The 25635-nt window shown below is 37.2% G+C and overlaps 1 protein-coding gene across 1 annotated transcript in view; it reads left to right on the forward strand.

The window, feature by feature from the left end:
* Nucleotides 1-25635, forward strand: part of LOC128656363 (probable cation-transporting ATPase 13A4) — a 299696-nt gene that overhangs the window by 172636 nt on the left and 101425 nt on the right. Inside the window, exons 14-18 of the mRNA XM_053710226.1 lie at nt 15918-16074; nt 18328-18445; nt 21112-21236; nt 25085-25233; nt 25483-25602. Of these exons, the coding sequence (XP_053566201.1) occupies nt 15918-16074; nt 18328-18445; nt 21112-21236; nt 25085-25233; nt 25483-25602 (669 nt within the window). The remainder of the gene's footprint in view (nt 1-15917; nt 16075-18327; nt 18446-21111; nt 21237-25084; nt 25234-25482; nt 25603-25635) is intronic.

Consider the following 25635-nt stretch of genomic DNA (forward strand, 5'->3'; position numbering starts at 1 on the left):
CCAACGCGGTCAAAAGTCTTTTCCGCGTCAATTGACAGAACCAAGAGCGGGATGTCTTCATGAGTGGCGTATTATATTAGCTGAGTAATCCTGACCGTGTTGTCCTTTGATTCCCTAGTGGGAAAAAATCAAACCTGATCAATTCCTATCAGCTGTGGTAGTACAGTGTTTAGTCGAGTTGCAAGTATTTTGGCATAGATCTTGAGATCAGTATTTAATAGCGAAATTGGTCTATAATTTTCTACAAGTTCAGAGTTTTTTCCGGGTTTAGGTATGATAGAAATATACACCTCCAATGTTTGTGTGGAGAATGGGCTACTAGGTGTTATAGAGTTAAAAAGGGTAAGTAGATGTGGGGCCAGTATGTCAATGTACTTTTTATAGTAGTAAGTTGTGTAGCCATCTGGGCCCGGGGCTTTCCCAGTAGGAAAGTCTTTTTTAGTTTTTCGAATTTCAGTAAGAGAAATGGGGCTTTTAAGGAAGGTTTATTGGTCTTCTGTTTTTACTGGAAAGTGTACATCAGAGAGAAATTGGTGCATAAAATTTGAGGGGTCGTTTATGTTGTTTGGATGGGAAGCCACTGGCGTGGTGGATAGATTATATAACTGCTCGTAGTAAATGTGAAGCTATTCAGCAATAGCAGCCGTATCGTAATGTGTTTTGTTTGTGGATTTTATGGAAAGGATATAGTTGCGATTATGATTATGTTTTAGTCTACGGGCGAAGAGTTTGCTACATTTATTAGCTCCTTCATAATAGGATTGTTTAAGTTTAAAGGCTAAGCTTTTACATTCTTTATCTATGAGGTGGGCTGTTGTCTGTTTTATGGTCTGCAATTCTGCAATCAACTGTGTATCAGTGGGGTTTTTTTTAAGTTGGCTTTCTATATCATTTAATTTATACAGGGAATAGTGTAGTAATTGTCTCTGTTGTTGTCTGTGATGGGACGATATACTAATAAGTTCTCCCCGTACTGTTGATTTATGTGCTTCCCAAGTGTTTTGAAATGATGGGACCGAGCCTACATTCGTGTCAAAGTATTCATTGATAGTTTTTTGTAGTTTTTCGTTATATTGTGGCAAATCTAAGAGTTCATCGTTGTTTCCAAAGGTAAGCTGATAGGGATGCCGAAGGCCAAGCTATCGTGCATAGTACCATAGAATGGTCTGACCAGGGTGAGGGGATAATGGTTGTGTGTGTAGTTTTTGATAATGTATTGACATCTGTTAATATGTAGTCTATGCGGGAGTAACGTGAGTGTGGGTGGGAGAAAAATGTGAAGTCATCTTCATCAGGATGATGAACTCTCCATACGTCATGGACAGCTAAATCTCTAAGGCGTTGCTTTATTAGTGAGATAGTCTTGTGTGATGCGGAAGAAGTGTGGTTTGAGTTGTCTCTGTAGGGTTCTAGCGTGATATTAAGGTCTCTACCCATAATTAACATCCCTTTAACCACCTCCAGAATTTTTCTGGATAAAGCGGATATAAAACTATCTTGACCCGTATTTGGGGCATAAGCACTTACTAAGGAAGTAACTGTATTATATAATTTCCCCACTAGGATTAAATATCTACCTTCTGCGTCCCTGTAGGAGTCAAACAGTTGAAAAGGTATTCCCCTCTTAATTAAAATTCCAACTCCATTGGTTTTTACTTTGTTAGAAGAGTAGAATGAGGGGGTAAATTTATAAAAGAAGGTTTTTGGTTCTTGTCCTTTTAGGAAATGTGATTCCTGTAAGAAGATTAAGTCTCCTTTTTTACTTTTGATGTCTCTAATTGCTACGTTTCTTTTATGTGGATTATTTAACCCCTTGGCATTAATAGTTATAAAGGACAATCTCCTATTAGCATGGGTGGTTTTACTCATGTTGTCTAACATCTAAGAGGGAATGTATTATTTTTAGCAGAAAACATAGTGCTAGCGGAGTCTGGTCATTTCTTATGCCCATGTGGAATATATAGGTCATTGTGTAGTTTTGAGACACAAAGCATGCACAATATACATCTGAGTACAATATTTTCAAAAGCTTAACAGTAAAACTCTTTACTATAATAAAGTAAACATATAGATAAATAATTGGGGGTAGGGAATGGTGGAAAACCATAAGTAAGATTGAAATTACTTTCATTTCAATCAGAGGTCCTACAGCAGTTAGGACATTAATGGTATGTTGTAGAGTAACAGTGTGAACAATGCATGTAGAAAACTACAAATATAAAACTTCAAATTTAAATAAATGGACCTTGTCAAGGTCACAATGAGAGATAAAAATTCACATAAACTTCATTACAGCTTTTTATAAAGAGTAAAGTCCTGGATAAGCTATTAACGGTTAACTAGATAAAACTCAGGAGGAAAACGTGTTATGCGTTACAAATAGTAAAATATTTACATCATACTAAACTATTTGCTATAATGGTTAGATATCACCAATTTTGAGAGGTGTTTACTGTCCTTGGCACGGATCAGTCTCTAGGTGAAGAAGGAGAAATATTTGATCTGTCATTTCTTTTTTTGTGTGGCTGTAGTTTGCTCCAGGCCATTTTCTGCAGGCTGGATAGGTGAGTTTGGAGACTTGTGGCCTGGAAAACATCTTGAGAGGATGACGGAGGGCCTGGTGGTTTCAGAGGGATTCCCAAACCTTTGGAAACCTTGTCCATATCTTGGATGCCTTTGTAGATAAGGGTTTGCCCATCATGAGGGACGATTAAGCTGAATGGAAATCCCCAGCGGTACTTGATATGTTTGTCTTGGCGTATTGATGTGATGAAGCGGGCCTCTCTGCGTTTTTGGATAGTACTTTGGCACAAGTCTGGGTAAATTTGTAAGTCATGATCCAGGTAGGATATCACGTGAGAAGATCTAGCCTTCTGCCAGATGGTTTCTGTCAGTAAATCTGAGGAACTTGAGGATAGTGTCTCTGGGGGGAGCATTTGGGGGTGGTGGAGGTCGGAGAGACCTATGCGCTCTTTCAATTTCCATTGGCTGAGCCTGCTGATCACCAATTAGTTGTTGAAAAAGGCCTTGTAGATAGGCCATCATGTCGGCTGTTTTAATTGATTTCGGGATTCCTCTTATGTGTAAATTGCTCCTTCTTCCCCTGTTCTCCAGGTCTTCAATTTTTTCTTCTAAGGCTTCCAATTTTGAATCCTGCATGGAGACTTGGTTGTATAGAGATCCAACCGTCTCAGTAGTGGTTTCCTGTATTTCTTCCATATCCACTATTCTCTCCCCCATTTCAGATATGTCTTTGCGCAGTGTAGATAATTCTTTGGTGATTAAGGATTTGAGTGATTCGAAATCATCCTTAGATGGGAGCTTTGCGATGTCCTGCTTAAGCTGCACAATATAATCTGGTGACGATATTGTGTCTGGAGCAGTTTGTTGTTCCATGGTGGGGGTTCATGAGAGTCTGAGTTAGTTGTTTGAAAAAAGGAACTAACTAGAGAGTTGTTGTTAGGTTGATTTTTAGTGTTTTTTTCACTTTTGTTTTTGTTTTTAGATGCCATGTTTTTATTAAAATAAGGCCAACACAGTATTCAAGGCGTGTGAGTGCTTATATAGATATGGCTTGATCCAGGCTTCCTCACAGAAATTGTAAGTTAAGTTTGGGTTACTGTGTCTTTAAATAGGCTTATCCAAGTTTGCAGTGTTCTATTTTGTATGCATAACTTAGGTAGATTTTTCAGGCCGCATTGGGAAAGTGTAGCTGTTATCCTGTAGGACACATCTCGTTTACAGACTGTAGTAAATATAGGCAGCTCTATGCGAGAGCAGATTACAGAGATGCATACCTTTTTAAGCAGTATTGAGGCTCTGGTCAGCAATTACTTTGAGTGCTGCTTTGAGATTATTCTTCTTGCCTCAGGGTATTATCTCCTGCGTGTGTTTGAGAACCAATATGGCGGCGGTGCGCTCCTCACTTCTCGTAACCTCCAATGCTGTGAGCTGTGTTGAGCTCGTTAAGCCAAAGAAATTCTCACATCTGAGTCTCCTATAGTTTGTCTGTAGTATAGGACAGTTTACTAACAATTTTCACTGTTTTAAAGCTAATATGTCCCACTGCTGTAACGGAGCTGTGCTACTGTGTGGCCATCCGCTTCCTATCCAAGCTCCGCCTCCTCACTGTACCTATTACTTTTAAAGGCTTTATCACCCATTTTCACTTTTTCTGGAGAACAGCACAGTGATTTTTGTCTTAACGCTAGTATCCCAGGATCTTCAACTTTCACTGGCCTGGAATGGAAGATGACACAGCAGCCTCCATTTTGTGCCAGATGCATGAATTGTTAGATCGTCATGGCGAAGTTCTTTTGAATGCACTGGCTGAAAACTTTCAGTCTACAGCTACTCTAACTAACTCACTAACTGCCCGGACTGCTTATGAGAGGAAGTGTGACGTTTTAGACCCCAGGCAGCCGCCATCTTCTTTTGCAAGTCCGGCATATTCCAGTTTACAATGCGGCATTGTGAGGATCAGGGAGATCACTTTGATGGTTGCTGACAGTGAATTGGAATCCGCCGCTGACCTGGACGACTTGCAGAAAGTTGCGCTCTATGAAGGATTTGGAGAAGCATTGCTGACAAACACGCGACGGCACAGTGAAAGATGGTTATGGGCACAGGGTTGGTGTTTAACATTGAGCCTCATACAACAAGTGCAGTATGTTCCCGGCGTTCTTAGAAGAGGCATTGGTTAATCTGGAGCTTCTTATGAATCTTCTAGTAGCACCTGAACTATAGCATATGAAGAGTCTGAACATTTACCCTCTCATTGACTAGTGGGACTGCTTGTCGTGCTAATATATATATTTTACATGCCAGTGCTATACTATAGCAATAAGACTTCTTGTTTTCTTTTTTACAGTAGCTCTGTAATTATGTTCTCAAATGCTGAACTGAAATACTATATGTTTGCAGATTAACATAAGCTGCTCTCTTTGTATGATCCCTGTTATGTTTAGTTTAATTTTATATATTTCCCAGCAAAAGGTTTTCTTTATGAAAATATTCTTTACAAAGGGGAGAAGATTCATAGTACACCCTTGTTCATATGAAATGCGGTACATTCACTGTCTGCAGAAAATTAGATTGGTTGATGTTATGTAATTAACAAGTTTTATTGCTAAAGGATATGATAGATGTATATGTACCTAACAGGTTTCAGCAATTCAGGTTATGATATGGGTATATGTAACTAACCAGCTTTAGTACCACAGGATCTGATATGGGTATATGTAACTAATAGGCCTCAGTGCTACAGGATATGATATGGGTACATGTAACTAACAGATCTTAGTGTTACAGGATATGATATGGGTATATGTAACCAACTAGCTTCAGTACCACAGGATAAGTTATGTGTATATGTAACTAATAAGCTTTAGTATTACAGGATGCAATATGGTATATGTAACTACTAGGTGTCAGTGCTACAGATTATGATATGGGTATTTGTATCTAATAGACTCTAGTGCTTTAGGACGGGTGAGCTGGTACTCTAGAAACTTTTAATGAACACTTTGAGGGAGGGACAGCTTTAGACTCCAACCTCCCACACCATTTAACTCAAACTGACCAAAATAGCATGCTACGTGATGTGTATTGAAACTGTTTTCTGTATAGATAGGTTCCTCAATTATAATTAAGTTAGGGCTAATCTGCTTTTCTCTTTTTAGTTTAAAGGGAGGAGGTAATATAGCTTTCTCTATTAGGGATCTTTGTTGGAAAATTGTACAGGTATGCTTACACACTAATTTAGTAACAGGCTGTTTTATGCTCTAATCTCTTTTGGTTGCTGGTGGGTGTAGGGCCCGCACTCATGTGGCAACAAGCGTTTGCATACATTGTATTACAATACCTGTTGAGACACTCCCTATAACTATTGTTAACTATTTTTATACCCACTCCTCCCCATACCTTTATTTTTATATATCTCTATCAATAATGGCCTTATAACGCTTTGTCTTATAAGCAGAAAACTTAGGTTCAAGTTGCACCTTGTGGCTAGCCTATTACTATTTACAATTTAGATTCTTAAGGAACCCTATGGCAAGTTCATGTATCACTTGTCGCATATTCTATCTCCCTCTTACAAAAAAAATAAAAAAAATTAATAAGCGCTTCTATGTCAGTTTTGAATTTAACTTGGTCAACTTTATCCCGTCCATTTAAAAGTTTTTTGTTTTGGAAGAGTTTTATAACCCATATTGATCATTTATATATATCACTTTTAGCCTCTCTAGGTGAATTTTGATGCCAATGATCTATTATCCGCCCCCCATCCCTGCCCCTTTCCCTCCTTTGTTCCTTTTTGGGGTGTCCTGACGCTGTGGAACGGTGTTAGGAGTCCCCGTGCACGGTTTTCCTTGCAACATACCATGATTTACTTCCCTTCCCTCCTATGTTTGAATATTTTTAGATGCCCTTTTTCAGGAGGCCCTGTTGTGGTTGGATTCACGTTTGTTGGTTTTCCTGTTTTCATGGGCCTTATTTTGATTTATATGTTTTGTCTCACTCTGGGTCAATTTATTTTTCCTATATGATAAATTAGAAAATATGAGGTTTATTTCCATTACTATATCTGTGATGTAACAGAATTGTTTACCTTGTGATTGATATGTTCTTTTAATGTCTGTACTTGACTTTTGCAATTTGATGTGTTAATTTAAAAAAAAAAAAAAATAAAGAAACCCACCCAAAAAATCCAGCTCCTCTTGATCTGATGTTGGGCCCTCTTTATCCATGGTCCAGGCTTCGGGGACAAATCTTAATGGAGGCAAACTTCCAGTCGCCCTTTTAATAGTGTCTACAATTTGATAAGACACTTGGGGATACCACTTGTTGGGAGTTGATACCTTCTGGGAGGAATGGGCGATACTTTAAGATGCTCCAGAACAGAATTGAAGTGTCCCCCATTCCTCCCAGAAAGTAGAACCCCCAAACAAGTGGTATCCACAGGTACCTCATCAATTTGCCAAAAACATAGTAAAAGGGTGACTTGTTTCCCAGCACCATGCTTGATCGGCACCCCTTTTTAAAAAAAAGGCCCGGGGCTAAATTTCAGTCCAGCACTCAGTTCCAGGAGCCCGGATAGACCAGTAAGGTTTTGCAGGCCCTCTGGCGGTTGGCCGCCGGGGTATAGCAAATCTTAATGACCCATCATTTAAACATTGTTTATAATTTTAGATAGTTATGATGGGGAGGTTTACTATTTTGTATATTTTATTATAGTAAGGTAGCTCACAGTAGGCATTTACCTGGGGCATTTTAACTTCAAAAAGCCCCCCCCCCGGCAGCAGCAAAATGCAGACAAACAGCGATGCAGGTGGTGATGTCACAATCTCATTGACTTCTATGGGAGAGACATCGCTGCTCACCTGGCACTGCTTGCCACACCCCTTTTCTTTAAAAATATTGACAGACTGTGAGCCTGGAGAACCCAAGCAGGCAGTTTCTCATTGGTCTGACAATGTTTTGCTATAGGAGCCTATGTGCGATGCACAGGTAAAATGTCTGATGCACAGGTATTTGAATGAAACCAAAACAATTGTTTGTTGACTATATATATATTTCTATTTTTATTTTATATAATTATTTTATAATGAGTTTAATAATTTTATATATATATATATATATATATATATAGATATATATATAGATATATAGTTATATATATATTATTTTGTAAAATATGTATATAATACCTGAATGTTTGTGTGTGTATATATGTGTATATATATATATATATATATATATATATAAAGGTAAAATAAAAATCATATTTATTCATCTTTAACATTTAATAGGGTGTTTAATTATGTATATACTATAACGTTACATTCCAATGTTCTTCACATAGGGTAATATGTTCTATGTATTTTATATATATATATATATATATATATATATATATGCAAACAATTTCCAGTTCAGCCCACCAAGAGACATCAGTCTGGGTGCAAAAATACAAGGTATATGTAACAGAAACAGATGCACTCTCAGGACTTCCACAAAACTTCTTTAATGGAACGTTTTCGGGGTTCACAACCCCTTCATCAGCATCAACTTACAAACCAACATATCACAATTTATAGTGTTTCTAAATAACATCTCACCAATCCAGTGTTACTCCAAAAGTGCGCAAAAATTATCGAGTGTGGAACGCATCTTGCGTTCCACAGTGTTAGTATCGACCGGAAGTGATGTAATCTCACTTCCGGTTTCACGGCAATATAATGTGAAACTTACAAGCTGTATTATATGTACTGCCGTCAAATAATGACTAATACATAAAAAGTATCTAATGTGTATCAAATAAATAAGTGTCAAAATGCCTTCTGACTTAATCAGCGTTTGCTTTCTGGATCGCCGTAGTCTTAGCCCTGATCGGCAATTTCAAGTGTCAACGTGTGTATACATCATCATAGTAACAGTTGCTATGGTTATAGTAAACAATCCTACGTTGTGTCCTAACACAGTGTAAATACCAATAATGTGACAATCATATACATGGGACAGTGAATGATACGTTTTTTCGGTCACTTTCATGCATACAAAACTACCATTCCTGTACATAGATAAAATATGCAATTATTTACAAACAAATGTGATTGTACTTGCTGTACTTGTTATCAACTCATGTGTTGATGTGAAATAGCTATAAATCGTAAGGGAGGCTCATTACTGGCTGTATATCCCCAAGATCTATTTGCAGAAACTTATAATAATACTTTATGTTTTCCAGTAGGAAATTGAACAGATATAAAGTGTGCTATAGTTGATTGAATACACGTCTATTAACCCTTAATACCAAAACGGTTAAGGTATTAGTGCATCAATATAACTGTTTTGTTATGGCTAAGTATAAATACTGTGCCCAATAGGAATTTGCTCCTAATTATAATGTAAATTCTCACCAAGACATAACTTATTGAGCTATGACTGGGGAAAGGCTGAGTAATTACATCAATATTCACAATCCAATCTTTAAATGGATATTTCACTATAACTCAAGGATGTTCCTTATCATCTATTGCAATAATGCTTGGTAGTATATGGAAGTATATCTAAATTACATGTATAGAATATTACTCCTTCACACATAAGCTTAGAAAAGTAAGGAAGGAAGTCCAACTTGTAGGTGACCTGGGTACAAACAGTCCCTTTGATGACTTATTCATGTCGAGGAGTGATGAGGGCCCCGAAATAAGGTCTAAGGTGCATGTAAAGGTAATTCTACCTCAGGGTCCAGGCTTCCACATCCCAAGCGGGGGATATCCCCTCCACCAGGATGTGTCGTAAGCGATCAGGTACCACCGTTCCAAGAACCATGGAGCTGGAAGCTACACGTAGCCACAATGACCCTAGGTAATACCCCAAGCATGTAGCACAGCCTTAAAGAATCAAATAAGATTTTTGAAATCTGGGGTGGTATTTAATCCACCTGGGTGTATGGTTCCAAGTTTGAAGATCCACTGAGCTTCACGTTTAAGCAATATCTTGCTCCTATCCCCTCCCCGGTCCAACGGGGGTATATGATCAATAAGGATGTAACGTATCGAAGAGACACCATGGCCTTGTTTGGCGCAGTGGCGTGCGACAGGCTGTTCAGAGTCCCCCCAGGTCACCTACAAGTTGGACTTCCTTCCTTACTTTTCTAAGCTTATGTGTGAAGGAGTAATATTCTATACATGTAATTTAGATATACTTCCATATACTACCAAGCATTATTGCAATAGATGATAAGGAACATCCTTGAGTTATAGTGAAATATCCATTTAAAGATTGGATTGTGAATATTGATGTAATTACTCAGCCTTTCCCCAGTCATAGCTCAATAAGTTATGTCTTGGTGAGAATTTACATTATAATTAGGAGCAAATTCCTATTGGGCACAGTATTTATACTTAGCCATAACAAAACAGTTATATTGATGCACTAATACCTTAACCGTTTTGGTATTAAGGGTTAATAGACGTGTATTCAATCAACTATAGCACACTTTATATCTGTTCAATTTCCTACTGGAAAACATAAAGTATTATTATAAGTTTCTGCAAATAGATCTTGGGGATATACAGCCAGTAATGAGCCTCCCTTACGATTTATAGCTATTTCACATCAACACATGAGTTGATAACAAGTACAGCAAGTACAATCACATTTGTTTGTAAATAATTGCATATTTTATCTATGTACAGGAATGGTAGTTTTGTATGCATGAAAGTGACCGAAAAAACGTATCATTCACTGTCCCATGTATATGATTGTCACATTATTGGTATTTACACTGTGTTAGGACACGACGTAGGATTGTTTACTATAACCATAGCAACTGTTACTATGATGATGTATACACACGTTGACACTTGAAATTGCCGATCAGGGCTAAGACTACGGCGATCCAGAAAGCAAACGCTGATTAAGTCAGAAGGCATTTCGACACTTATTTATTTGATACACATTAGATACTTTTTATGTATTAGTCATTATTTGACGGCAGTACATATAATACAGCTTGTAAGTTTCACATTATATTGCCGTGAAACCGGAAGTGAGATTACATCACTTCCGGTCGATACTAACACTGTGGAACGCAAGATGCGTTCCACACTCGATAATTTTTGCGCACTTTTGGAGTAACACTGGATTGGTGAGATGTTATTTAGAAACACTATAAATTGTGATATGTTGGTTTGTAAGTTGATGCTGATGAAGGGGTTGTGAACCCCGAAAACGTTCCATTAAAGAAGTTTTGTGGAAGTCCTGAGAGTGCATCTGTTTCTGTTACATATATATATATATATATATATATATATATATATATATATATATATATATATATATATATATATAATATATACACTATGAAAGAAATTACACTCACTGGATTTAAACCAAACAAAAGTTTACTTTCATGATGTTTCGGGGTATTCACCCCTTCCTTAGTCTGAGGAAGGGTTGAATACCCCAAAACGTCACACAAGTAAACGTTTTGTTTTAATCCAGTGAGTGAAATTTCTTTCATGGTGCGTATATATATATATATATATATATATATATATATATATTTTTTTTTTTTTTTTTTTTTTAAATACATAGAACATATTCCCCTATGTGAAGAACACTGGAATGTAAATGTTATATTATATACATAATTAAACACACTATTAAATGTTAAAGATAAATAAATATGATTTTTATTGTTTTGGTATTTGACTGAAAAGGGCTATATATATATATATATATATATATATATATATATATATATATATATATATATATGTGTTACAATGGACTGATTCTCCCACACAAAGACAGTCACTCTCTTGACCTGATCTTTAGCTATCGATGCACTCTCTCAAACATACTCTCCCTCCTTCTACTCCTCACACCAAACTTCACAGAAGCATTATTTTACTAGATCAGCAACAGCTTGCTAATTCCTTCGAACCTCTCCTCTCATCCTTCTTCTCCTTTTCCTGCCCTGAACAATCTATCTGCCACTATAATTCCACCCTTACATCCGTCCTTGACAATCTCGTCCCTCTTACTATAGCTCGGAAATCACACACTCATCCTCAGCCCTGGCATACTCCTCTGATGCGGTTTCTATGCAGATGTTCCCGTACTGCTGAGCAGCACTGGAGAAAATCTAGTTCTGCTGATCTTCTTCACTACAAATTAATCTTGAACTCCTACTATTCTGCACTTAATCTCCATAAGCACAACTACTTCTCTACTCTTATCTCTAATCTTTCTTCAAACCCAATACGTCTGTTCTCCACTTTCAATACTCTCCTCCGTCGTCGCCACCTCCTAATACAACTTCTCTGTCAGCTCAAGACTTTGCCAGCCACTTCAATAACAAAATAGACTCCATCAGAAATGAAATCACCTCTCAACATAATTCCATTCTCTCCCCCTCTCAAATGCTCTCCCTCAACCACAACCCACATAACCTTAAACTTAGCTCATTCTCCCCTGTTTCTGAGGAAGAAGTTTCGGCACTTATACTGCGCTCTCACCTCACTACCTGTCCCCTTGACCCTATCCCCTTACAGCTACTCCACCCTCCCTCTCTGCTACCCTTACCCCTATACTAACACACATTTTCAACCTCTCCCTCAGCACCGGTATATTTCCATCATCGCTGAAACATGCACTGGTCACACCTTTCCTCAAAAAAACTCCCCTTGATCCTACTTCCTAATCCAACTACCGCCTTATTTCCCTCCTCCCTCTTGTATCAAAGCTTCTCGAAAAACTAGTATATGCACGCCTATCCCATGTCCTTATGTTAAACTCCCTTCTTGACCCACTGCAATCTGGATTTCGTCCCCTTCACTCCACAGAGACAGCAATTGGTAAGGTTACCAACAACCTATTTACTGCAAAATCACAAGGCCACTTCTCTCTGCTTATCCTCCTTGATCTGTCCGCAGCCTTTGACACTGTTGACCACCCTCTTTTGCTCCAAACCCTCCAATCTTTCAGCATTTGTGACACAGCCCTCTCGTGGCTCTGTTCCTACCTGTCAAACTGTACCTTTAGTGTAGCCTTCTCTGGGGCCTCCTCTGCCCCGTCACCACTTTCTGTCGGAGTACCGCAAGGCTCTGTTCTCAATCTACACATCATCACTAGGTTCCCTAATAAAGTCCCATGGTTTCCAATATCATTTGTATGCCAACAACACCCAAATCTGCTTCTCTGCACCAGACCTATCTCCTTCCTTGCTAACCCGTGTCACTAACTGTCTTTCTCACATCTCTTCCTGGATGTCCTCTCACTACCTCAAGCTAAATCTCTCCAAAACTGAGCTCCACATTTTCCCCCCTTTTTCCAAAATCTCCACCCCCAATCTCTTTATAACTGTCTACAACTCCATCATTACCCCTACCCTGCATGCTCGATGTCTCGGGGTCACATTTGACTCAGCTCTTTCTTTCACTCCTCACATTCAGTCCTTCGGAAAAGCCTGCCGCTTCCACCTTAAAGACATCTCTAAAATTAGACACTTCCTTACACAAGACACAACTAAGATTTTAATCCACTCTCTCATTCTTTCCTGACTTGATAACTGCAACTCTGTCCTCTCTGGTCTCCCCATCTGCCGCCTAGCTCCTTTACAATCCATAATGAATGACTCATCTTCCTTACACGTCGCTCTTCATCTGCTGCACCTCTCTACCAATCCCTTCACTGGCTTCCTCTTGCCTCTAGGATCAAACACAAAATTCTCACTCTGACATGCAAAGCCCTCAACTGCACTGCTCCCCTCTATATCTCAGACTTTGTCTCCAGATACTCTCCCTCCTGTGCAACCAACAAAACCAAATAATTAAACACAATAGAATATTGGCGCACAACCACTTTTACATAATCAAAACATATTAAATATTGCAAACATCACCTATACTTACAGGGAGTGCAGAATTATTAGGCAAATGAGTATTTTGACCACATCATCCTCTTTATGCATGTTGTCTTACTCCAAGCTGTATAGGCTCGAAAGCGTACTACCAATTAAGAATATTAGGTGATGTGCATCTCTGTAATGAGAAGGGGTGTGGTCTAATGACATCAACACCCTATATCAGGTGTGCATAATTATTAGGCAACTTCCTTTCCTTTGGCAAAATGGGTCAAAAGAAGGACTTGACAGGCTCAGAAAAGTCAAAAATAGTGAGATATCTTGCAGAGGGATGAAGCACTCTTAAAATTGCAAAGCTTCTGAAGCGTGATCATCGAACAATCAAGCGTTTCATTCAAAATAGTCAACAGGGTCGCAAGAAGCGTGTGGAAAAACCAAGGCGCAAAATAACTGCCCATGAACTGAGAAAAGTCAAGCATGCAGCTGCCAAGATGCCACTTGCCACCAGTTTGGCCATATTTCAGAGCTGCAACATCACTGGAGTGCCCAAAAGCACAAGGTGTGCAATACTCAGAGACATGGCCAAGGTAAGAAAGGCTGAAAGACGACCACCACTGAACAAGACACACAAGCTGAAACGTCAAGACTGGGCCAAGAAATATCTCAAGACTGATTTTTCTAAGGTTTTATGGACTGATGAAATGAGAGTGAGTCTTGATGGGCCAGATGGATGGGCCCGTGGCTGGATTGGTAAAGGGCAGAGAGCTCCAGTCCGACTCAGACGCCAGCAAGGTGGAGGTGGAGTACTGGTTTGGGCTGGTATCATCAAAGATGAGCTTGTGGGGCCTTTTCGGGTTGAGGATGGAGTCAAGTTCAACTCCCAGTCCTACTGCCAGTTTCTGGAAGACACCTTCTTCAAGCAGTGGTACAGGAAGAAGTCTGCATCCTTCAAGAAAAACATGATTTTCATGCAGGACAATGCTCCATCACATGCGTCCAAGTACTCCACAGCGTGGCTGGCAAGAAAGGGTATAAAAGAAGAAAATCTAATGACATGGCCTCCTTGTTCACCTGATCTGAACCCCATTGAGAACCTGTGGTCCATCATCAAATGTGAGATTTACAAGGAGGGAAAACAGTACACCTCTCTGAACAGTGTCTGGGAGGCTGTGGTTGCTGCTGCACGCAATGTTGATGGTGAACAGATCAAAACACTGACAGAATCCATGGATGGCAGGCTTTTGAGTGTCCTTGCAAAGAAAGGTGGCTATATTGGTCACTGATTTGTTTTTGTTTTGTTTTTGAATGTCAGAAATGTATATTTGTGAATGTTGAGATGTTATATTGGTTTCACTGGTAAAAATAAATAATTGAAATGGGTATATATTTGTTTTTTGTTAAGTTGCCTAATAATTATGCACAGTAATAGTCACCTGCACACACAGATATCCCCCTAAAATATCTATAACTAAAAACAAACTAAAAACTACTTCCAAAACTATTCAGCTTTGATATTAATGAGTTTTTTGGGTTCATTGAGAACATGGTTGTTGTTCAATAATAAAATTAATCCTCAAAAATACAACTTGCCTAATAATTCTGCACTCCCTGTATATATTAAAATTGGGATCTTAGTTATATAATATGGCCATATTTTGCTTAAGCCAGTCACCAACTTACAAGATTTCCCAATGATGACTGGTTCTAGCACTGCAATGCGCTGCCTTTCTGTGCTGAAACATTACTGCTTTAACTCTGTGATTGTTGCATTATTTAAAATGTTTTCATAATGTAAAAGTGGTTGTAAGCCAATATTCTATTTTGTGTATATATATAATGTATGTAAATACATATATACACATATAAATACATAAATGCCCTTTTTTGTCAATCACATTATATCATATATATTTGAGCCCATAGAACTTTTTTAAAATTGTAAAATATTTTTTTATCAGATATTATTTATATGAGTGTAACTGTACTTTTAAATGTATTTATGTTGTGTTTAATGCAACTTTTTTTTAACTCACTACCCTTTATGGGAGTTCTTCAGTCGCACTAACCCGACGAGCGCAAATTGTAATTGCGCTCGAAAACGTTTACTTTAAATTTCTAATACGAGTTGAAAAACTATATTGGTCGTTCGCAAAAGTTAGCACGCCACTTATAATCTAGCCCAAAGTGTCTTCTTGTATTAAGATTAAAGAGAAATTGCCATTGAAAATCATGAAAAAGAAACATGTCGTACAATAAAATCTTGTATATGTAAAAAGTTGAATTAAATACGTTTTATAGTTAAATCTTTTTTGTTGGAAATGAAATCATTATTTATTTAGCACAGAAAATTCACTAAAAAAAACATTTTTAAATACCCTCTTCTGGACTGAACAAATAAGTATAATGTCAGATATTTCCAAATTTTTAAATTTTAAATCTTTGTATAATAAAATAATTCCAGTCAGAATTTAGAAATACACAACATAAAAAATGAACAAAAATGTATTTGTAAACTGTGGCACATTTGTTTTAATTTTAGTTGCCTGTGGAAGGCATTGTTATTCTGCATCAGTTCCCATTTTCCTCTGGATTGCAGCGCATGTCAGTTATTACTCAAGTTATAGGAAGTGATGAACTCAAAGTGTTCATGAAAGGAGCTCCAGAGATGGTTATTCAGTTTTGCAACCAAAAATCAGGTACTTCAAAATCACAAATTAAAATAGCATTTGAATTCTGTTTTTAACATATGACAAGCATTTGCAGATATGTGTGATCATCTTTGAGAAACATGAGCTTCTTCCAACATATATCAGGAATGTTACTTTACACACACTAGAGAAAAAACAAAACAAAAAAATTATGAAAATGTTTTAAAACCTTGATAAAAAAAAATCTGTTTCAGTCAAACATGAATTAAAGGGATAGTTAACCCAATTTTTTTTGTTGGAAACCTCATATCTAGTTGTTTAAATCAACAAACAACACCTATTAGCCATTTTTTTACATTTACATACAAATTGCAATTGAAAATATATATGCTGCCAAACCCTAGGCAGAACTAATATGGCGTCACGCCTGCGCATTTACACAAACTTTTTTCAATGCATGCGCATATCGGAATTCTCTCCTGGTGTTTCAGCCGCTGTGTCATTACCATCTCGCCGGATGCCGTTGAGGAGTCGCTTGATCAGCGATTAACAATGTATTGCGCATGCGAGTGCCCACACATTAGATTGCGCATGCTGAGATTGAGGAGAGGCAATCATTTAAATATTGTTACTAGCTGTTCAGGGCTGCAGCGCCATTGGAGGAAGGGAGGGAATGCATTATGTTACTCCAGCCTGCATCTATGGGCGAACGTTACAACTTTTTACAGGGAAAACTGTTGTATACATTTCTTAAACATTAAAGTTTCATTTTAAGGTAAGATTTAATCATTTTTAATCTGTGAGACCTTAGCTAAGTGGTTGTGTATTTTTTAGAATCCTGCAAAGTAAAGCTTTCTAACCCTTTAAGGTGAATAGAAACAAGGCATTTGGTGTATTACTTCATATAAATATCATATAATGCTAATAAAACAGACAAATATATTACATTGGCTAATTTTATATGAAGACCCTAGGCCCGATGATTTATAGCTTTACGATATCGGATGATTAACTAAGAAGTTGTGTCAGTTCATAGTAACATGAAAAATATTATTGCATTTTGAGCCATGAGATAAAAGCTGGATGCAAACATCAGGTTTAAACTATTTACAAGCCACTATACCAGAAAATACAGATTACACTGACTTTTGTGCAATGGGTGACCACCTAGGCAAAAGCAACTCTGTTCAGGTATGCTGCCATTATGGCAATTTAGACACTTTTTGAATATGGAAAAAGACCTCCTCCTGGTTGATGACAAGGGATTTATTAGAATACTTGCAGACAAATTCTATGCAGTGCCACCAAGGGATACACAAGACCAACATGTGGGCACAGATGTTTTCTTTATGACTCAGCATGTCCAGAAAAGACAGTGATATATGTGCAACTCATCTACTGAGAATTAAACAAACATTACTCTCCTGCAAAATTCCTTAACGTCCAGGTGATATTTTTGAATGGATAGGGTGCCCATTAATTTTATTTTCCTAGTACCCTGTAGTATTAAGGTTGTCTAACAAATAATCACAGAGTGACAGAATGAAAGCACTGTTGCTTCCGACCTGTCATCCTCAATAAAGTCATCAGTGTAATATGCTTCATGATTATGTTCAGCAAGCTGCAGTTATTGCTTCTTACCCCACGATTTACACATACAATATAAATTAATGTAAATAATCAATTAAAATCCCAAACGTCACCCTACCCTCACCCCAATGAACCATAACTTTAACAAATAAACATAACCATGTTACACAATTGTCTAACCATCTAAATATTTCCCTTTTTCAAGACAATAGTCTGCTGTAACACTGTTTTTTATTGCATACTTCACATTTTATATTTAATTCAAGTTATGTTATCAAGTGACATGAATAACACAAACTAATTAACACTTTATTCAGTATCTCTTGATATGGATACTAGACATTAAAGGGTTATTGCTTCTCAAATTACAGTTGATTTATAGTGTTTTAATATGTAAGTGTGGTGATCAGCTATTCCTGTGTAGCTTTCTTTAAACTTGATCACAGTCATTAATCAGTATGTTGATTGGTCAATGCCTTAAGGCCATGGGCTATATAATAAATAAATGCTCACTGAGGGGTAGAGATGAGTAATGTGGTTAGAAATCAGGTATAAGTTGTCAACAATGTGTTAAAATGTCATTACAAAAACTTGAAAATTCTGTTGTTCCTTTAAGGTATAGATTGATAGTAGCAATGTATTTTCTGAATTTTCATGTAATACAATTTTTCCTCTTATATTATCTTTCCTGAGTGTATTCTCTTTACCTAGTTCCACAAAGTTTTTCAAAGAGACTTGACTTCTACACAATGAAAGGTTTTCGAGTCATTGCTCTGGCTTATCGGGTTTTATACACACAAGATTGTCCAGTATTCGAAGCTTTAGAAAGGTAAGCAAAACACAAATTCCATAATCTCACTATTTAGCTGACAGCCCTCAGTGTCAACCAAGGAATTATATACTGCTGCCAGACTGATGGCCATGGGTCACCAACATCAGCCAGTGCTTCTTGCTTTTGTTAAATCTATTTCAACACTGTTTGTTCATAGAGTTTAAGATGAATATGTAAAGAAATGTGGCACTTGTGCCTAGAAGTTGTTCGCTTCAAGCATTACTTTTCAGGAAGAACTTGTCTCTAGCTCATTTTGCTGGAGCAGCACTTTAAGACATTATGATGGTACTAAATTTAGAACCTTACAATGGGCGAGATTATGAGTTTTTGCGGTAATGGGGGTGCGATAATAACTTGCACGTTATTGCACCGCTCCTTTTTTTTTAACGTCGCTATTACAAGTTTGTAAATAGCTTGCGTTAGCTGGAACAATGGCAGCGTTAAGCTCCATTGTGTAACTTACCGCACTCAATTTAGGTAATTTATTTAATTGTATTGTAAGGTTAGGTGTTAGTGTAGCACAGGTTAGGTTTTATTTTACAGGTAAATATGTATTTATTTTAGCTAGGTAGTTATTAAATAGTTAAGATTGAGCTCGCATTCTATTGGCTGATTGGAACAGCCAATAGAATGAGAGCTCAATCCTATTGGCTGATCCAATCAGGCAATAGGATTGAAGCGCAATCCTATTGGCTGATTGCAACATCTAATAGGATTTTTTCAACCTTAATTCCGATTGGTTGATAGAATTCTATCAGACAATCGGAATTTAAGGGACGCCATCTTTGATGATGTCATTTAAAGGAACCGTCATTCATCGTTAGTTTGACGGAAGAAGAGGATGATCCGCGTCGGATGTCTTGAAGATGGAGCCGCTCCGCGTCGGATGAATGAAGATAGAAGATGCCGTCTGGATGAAGACTTCTGCCCGTCTGGAGGACCACTTCTCCCGGCTTGGATGAAGACTTCTCCCGGCTTGGATAAAGACTTCTCCCGGCTTCGTTGAGGACTTCGGCCCGGTTGGATGAAGACTTCTTCTGCTTCCTTGAGGATGGATGTCCGGTCTTCAGAACAGTAAGTCGATCTTCAGGGGGTAGAGTTAGGTTTTTTAAGGGTGTATTGGGTGGGTTTTATTTTTAGGTTAGGGCTTTGGGCAATTGAAAAAGAGCTAAATGCCCTTTTAAGGGCAATGCCCATCCAAACGCCCTTTTCAGGGCAATGGGGAGCTTAAGTTTTTTTTAGTTAAGTTTTTTGGGGGGTTTTGGTTGTGTGGGTGGTGGGTTTTACTGTTGAGGCGGTATTTGTATTTTTTTACATGTAAAAGAGCTGATTTCTTTGGGGCAATGCCCCGCAAAAGGCCCTTTTAAGGGATATTGGTAGTTTAGTTTAGGCTAGGTTTTTTTTTATTTTGGGGGAGCTTTTTTATTTTGATAGGGCTATTAGATTAGGTGTAATTAGTTTAAATATCTTGTCATTTGTTTTTTATTTTCTGTAATTTAGTGTTTTGTTTTTTTGTATTTTAGCTCATTGTATTTAATTTAGCTAATTGTATTTAATTTAGCTAATTTATTTAATTGTATTGTAAGGTTAGGTGTTAGTGTAGAACAGGTTAGGTTTTATTTTACAGGTAAATTTGTATTTATTCTAGCTAAGTAGTAATTAAATAGTTAATAACTATTTAATAACTATTCTACCTAGTTAAAATAAATACAAACTTGTCTGTAAAATATAAATAAACTCTAAGCTAGCTACACTGTTACTATTAGTTATATTGTAGCTAGCTTAGGGTTTATTTTACAGGTAAGTATTTAGTTTTTAAATAGGTTATTTAGGGAATAATTGTAAGGTTTATTTAGATTTATTTTAATTATATTTAAGTTAGGGGATGATTAGGGTTAGACTTAGGTTTAGGGGTTAATAAATTTAGTATAGAGGTAGCGGCATTGGGGGCGGCAGATTAGAGGTTAATAAATGTAGGTAGGTGGCGGCGATGTTAGGGGCGGCAGATTAGGGGTTAATATTTAACTAGTGTTTTTGATGCGGGAGTGTGGCCTTTTTGCGGGTTAATATGTTTATTCTATTGGCAGCGATGTCCGGATCTGCAGATTAGGGGTTAATATTTTTATTTGAGTGTTTTTGATGGCCTCGGTTTAGGGGTTAATACGTAGTTTATGGGTGTTAGTGTACTTTTTAACCCTTTAGTTATGAGTTTTATGTTAAAGCTTTGTAGCGTAAAACTCATAACTACTGCTTTTAGAATGCGCTACGGATCTTTGCAGTAAGGCCTGTACCGCTCACTTTTTGGCCTTCCAAAACAAGCTTGTAATACCGGAGCTAGAGAAATCCCATGGAAAAAATTCCTTATGGAAATTGCGTAAGCTGATGTGCGGTATTTTAAGGTATGGCCAAAAAAGTGAGCGGTACAGCCTTTTTGACAAGGCTTGTAATAGCAGCGGGCATTAAAAAGCAGCGTTATGACCTGATAACGCTGCTTTTTCCATTACCACAAAAACTCGTAATCTAGCCAAATGTGTTGTATCTGAATATTAGTTAGAAAAATGGTTATCTCAATACATAGGGCTTTAAGTCTTCACTGTTGATGTACACCCATAAGTTCCCCATGTATCTGTTTTCTAGTATATATTTTTTTCTTTATATTTAAGGAAAGAAATGGAGTCTGACCTAACATTTCTAGGGTTCCTGATTATGGAAAATCTCCTCAAACCAGAATCAAACTCAGTGCTGGAAGAACTCAATGCTGCTAACATAAGGACTGTGATGGTAACAGGTAAATTAGAATAGTTACTGGTTCTTTGTTTTCCTGATGATAATTGAATATGCTTAGTTATGATGAAGATAAAGGGTGCCAAAAGCCCTTTTTATTTTGTTATTATTGTTCTTTTTATTTATTTTTTAGCCAATGCAACTTTGTTCAATTCTGGAGTACAATAAATAAAAGCAAAGCATTAGCATTACTATACAGATTAGTCCAAGAGAATGAGAGGGCCCTGCTCCTGACAGAGCTATCGATCTAAGTGGTAGTCAGTAGAAACAGATAGTAGCATTTTTGCATGACAGTTGTTGGACATACAGTAGGGCAGGAGGGCTACAGGAGAATATTTGTAAGCACAAGTGAGCTCTTTTTTTAAATAGAGTGAAGAGGTTTGGTAAGGTCATATTTATAGGGAGATGCAGTTTTGTAGATTGGTTACAGTTTCAATTTGATCCTGAAGACTTTGCAAGCCAGTGTGACGGACAGTGTATAAGACGTTGGAGGATGACTATAGTTGGGTAGTCTGTAGAGAGGTAGGCCAGAAAGGACTGCAGCAATAAAAATAGGATATTGCAAACACACACATGAGGATTTTGACAGATACACGAATTTGTTATTTTTAATTAATTTAGTTCCTGACTTTGTTAATGGTTAGTTCTTACCTGTACATGTTATTTTCAAGCCTCATTTAATTTGTATTAATTAACGGATTCACAAGATCACTGTCAGCTAGATTCCAATTTTTGCGGTAATGCGGTGCAATAATAATGTGCAAGTTATTGCACCGCATTTTTATTCTAATGCCGCTATTACAAGTTTGTAAAAAGCATGCATTAGCTGGAGAAATGGAAGCGTTAAGCTCCATTGCGTAACTTACCGCATTCAATACCAGTGCTGCTTAAGTCAATGTTAAGCTGGTTTTGCGTGCTCGTGCACGATTTCCCCATAGGCAACAATGGGGAGAGCAGGCTGAAAAAAAACCTAACACCTGCAAAAAAGCAGTGTTAAGGTCAATAACACAGCCCATTGATTCCTATGGGGAAACAAAAGTTATGTTTACACCTAACACCCTAACATGAACCCCGAGTCTAAACACCCTAATCTGCCATCCCCGACATCGCAGACACCTACATTATATTTATTAACCCCTAATCTGCCGCCCCAACGATGCTGCCACTATAATAAACATATTAACCCCTAAACCTAAGTCTAACCCTAAAACCCCCTAACTTAAATATAATTTAAATACATCTAAATAATTATTACTATTATTAACTAAATAATTCCTATTTAAAACTAAATACTTACCTATAAAATAAACCCTAAAATAGCTACAATATAACTAATAGTTACATTATATCTAGCTTCAGGTTTATTTGTATTTTACAGGCAAGTTTGTATTTATTTTAACTAGGTAGAATAGTTATTAAATAGTTATTAACTATTTAATAACTACCTAGCTAAAATAAATACAAATGTACCTGTAAAATAAAACCTAACCTGTTCTACACTAACACCTAACCTTACAATACAATTAAATACATTACTTAAATTAAATTTAATTAGCTAAATTACAAAAAACAAACAAACACTAAATTACAGAAAATAAAAAACAAATTACAAGATTTTTAAACTAATTACACCTAATCTAATAGCCATATCAAAATAAAAAAATCCCCCCAAAAATAAAAAAAACCTAGCCTAAACTAAACTACAAATAGCCATTAAAAGGGCCTTTTGTGGGGCATTGCCCCAAAGAAATCAGCTCTTTTTCCTGTAAAAAAAAATACAAATACCCCACCAACAGTAAAACCCACCATCCACACAACCAACCCTACTCTAAAAATAAAGCCCACCCAATACACTCTTAAAAAAACCTAACACTAACCCCCTGAAGATCGTCTTACAGTTTTTAAGACTGAACATCCATCCTCAAGGAAGCGACAGAAGTCTTCATCCAACCAGGCCGACGTCCTCAATGAAGCTGGGAGAAGTCTTCATCCAAGCCGGGCGAAGTGGTCCTCCAGACGGGCAGAAGTCTTCATCCGGACGGCATCTTCTATCTTCAATAGGATTGAGCTTGCATTCTATTGGCTGATCGGAACAGCCAATAGAATGCGAGCTTAATCCTATTGGCTGATCCAATCAGCCAATATTATTGAAGCTTAATCCTATTGGCTGATCCAATCAGCCAATAGGATTTTTTCAACCTTAATTCCGATTGACTGATAGAAATCTATCAGTCAATCGGAATCTAAAGGATGCCATTTTGGATGACGTCCCTTAAAGGAACCTTCATTCAGTAAGAAGACTACGGATGAAGATGGAGCCGCTCCGCATTGGATGGATGAAGATAGAAGATGCCGTCCGGATGAAGACTTCTGCCCGTCTGGAGAACCACTTCGCCCGGCTTGGATGAAGACTTCTCCCGGCTTCGTTGAGGACTTCTGACAGATTGGATGAAGACTTCTGCCGCTTCCTTGAGGATGGATGTCTGATCTTCAGAACTGTAAGTCGATCTTCAGGGGGTTAGTGTTAGGTTTTTTTAAGGGTGTATTGTGTGGGTTTTATTTTTAGAGTAGGGTTGGTTGTGTGGGTGGTGGGTTTTACTGTTGGGGGGGTGTTTGTATTTTTTTTTACAGGGAAAAGAGCTGATTTCTTTGGGGCAATGCCCCGCAAAAGGGCCTTTTAGTTTTGTAGTTTAGTTTAGGCTAGAAGTTTTTTATTTGGGGGGGGGCTTTTTTATTTTGATAGGGCTATTAGATTAGGTGTAATTAGTTTAAATATCTTGTAATTTGTTTTTTATTTTCTGTAATTTAGTGGGGGGGGGGTTTGTGATTTAGCTAATTGAATTTAATTTAGGTAATTTTTTTAATTGTATTGTAATGTTAGGTGTTAGTGTAGAACAGGTTAGGTTTTATTTTACAGGTAAATTTGTATTTATTTTAGCTAGGTAGTTATTAAATAGTTAATAACTATTTAATAATTAGTCTACCTAGTTAAAATAAATACAAACTTGCCTGTAAAATAAAAATAAACCCTAAGCTAGATACAATGTAATTATTAGTTATATTGTAGCTAGTTTAGTTTTTTTTTTACAGGTAAGTATTTAGTTTTAAATAGGTTATTTATATAATAATTGTAATATTTATTTAGATTTATTGTAATTATATTTAAGTTAGGGGGTATTAGGGTTATGGTTAGACTTAGGTTTAGGGGTTAATAAATGTATTATAGTGATGGCAACGTTGGGGCGGCAGATTAGAGGTTAATAAATGTAGTTAGGTGGCGGCGATGTTAGTCATGGCAGATTAGAGGTTAATAATATTTAACTAGTGTTCTTGATGAGGGAGTGCGGCGGTTTAGACGTTAATTTGTTTATTCTATTGGCGGCGATATCCGGATTGGCAGATTTGGGGTTAATAATTTATTTTAGTGTTTTTGATGCAGGAGGGCCTCGGTTTAGGGGTTAATAGGTAGTTTATGAGTGTTAGTGTACTTTTTAACCCTTTAGTTATGAGTTTTATTTTACAGCTTTGTAGCATAAAACTCATAACTACTGCTTTTAGAATGCGGTAAGGCCTGTACCGCTTACTTTTTGGCCTTCAAAAACAAGCTTGTAAATCCCATGGGAAATCCCATGTATAAAAATCCTTACATAAATGGCGTAAGGTGATGTGCAGTATTTTCAGGTAGGGCAAAATAAGTGAGCGGTACAGCCTTTTTTCCAAGGCTCGTAATAGCAGCGGTAGTGAAAAAGCAGCGTTATGACCTGATAACGCTGCTTTTTCACATTATCGCAAAACTCATAATCTAACTGTGTGCTTTTTATAACATACATTTCTTAAACTTTCCTTATTGAGGTGACAATCTTCAGACTGCTGTGACTGTTGGGAGGAATTCTGGAATGATCACAAGTGCAAATAAACTTATTCTAATAGAAGCCACAGAACCTAATGGAGATAAACCAGCAGCAATCAGTTGGACACTAATGCAAGAAAATGAACAGAGAGTAGAAGTGAGTTACTCTAGAACAAAGATGCTATAATGATGATATAATGGATTCTAACTGAACAGAAGCTAATCAGAATGCTTGAACTATGATATTGTTTATTTTAGATTCAACTTTAAGTAAAAAGTAACAATTTAAGCATCTCTCTTTCTAGCTCTCTCTCCCTCTTTCCCTCTCTATCTATCATCTATCTATCTATGTATATAATATTTTTTATTTTAACTATAATAACTTTTATTATTTTAGGAGTTGTGCCTGGAGATTGATTGTGAGCATAATATCAAAGAAACAACAAGCAGTTATCACTTTGTACTAAGTGGAAAAACCTATCAAGTCATGCTGAAGCATTTCTATCACTTGGTACCAAAGGTAATTATCGTATTGGTGGTGGTTCCACAGATG

The sequence above is a fragment of the Bombina bombina genome, chromosome 4 (genome assembly GCF_027579735.1).
Source record: "Bombina bombina isolate aBomBom1 chromosome 4, aBomBom1.pri, whole genome shotgun sequence".
Taxonomy (NCBI): Eukaryota; Metazoa; Chordata; class Amphibia; order Anura; family Bombinatoridae; genus Bombina; species Bombina bombina.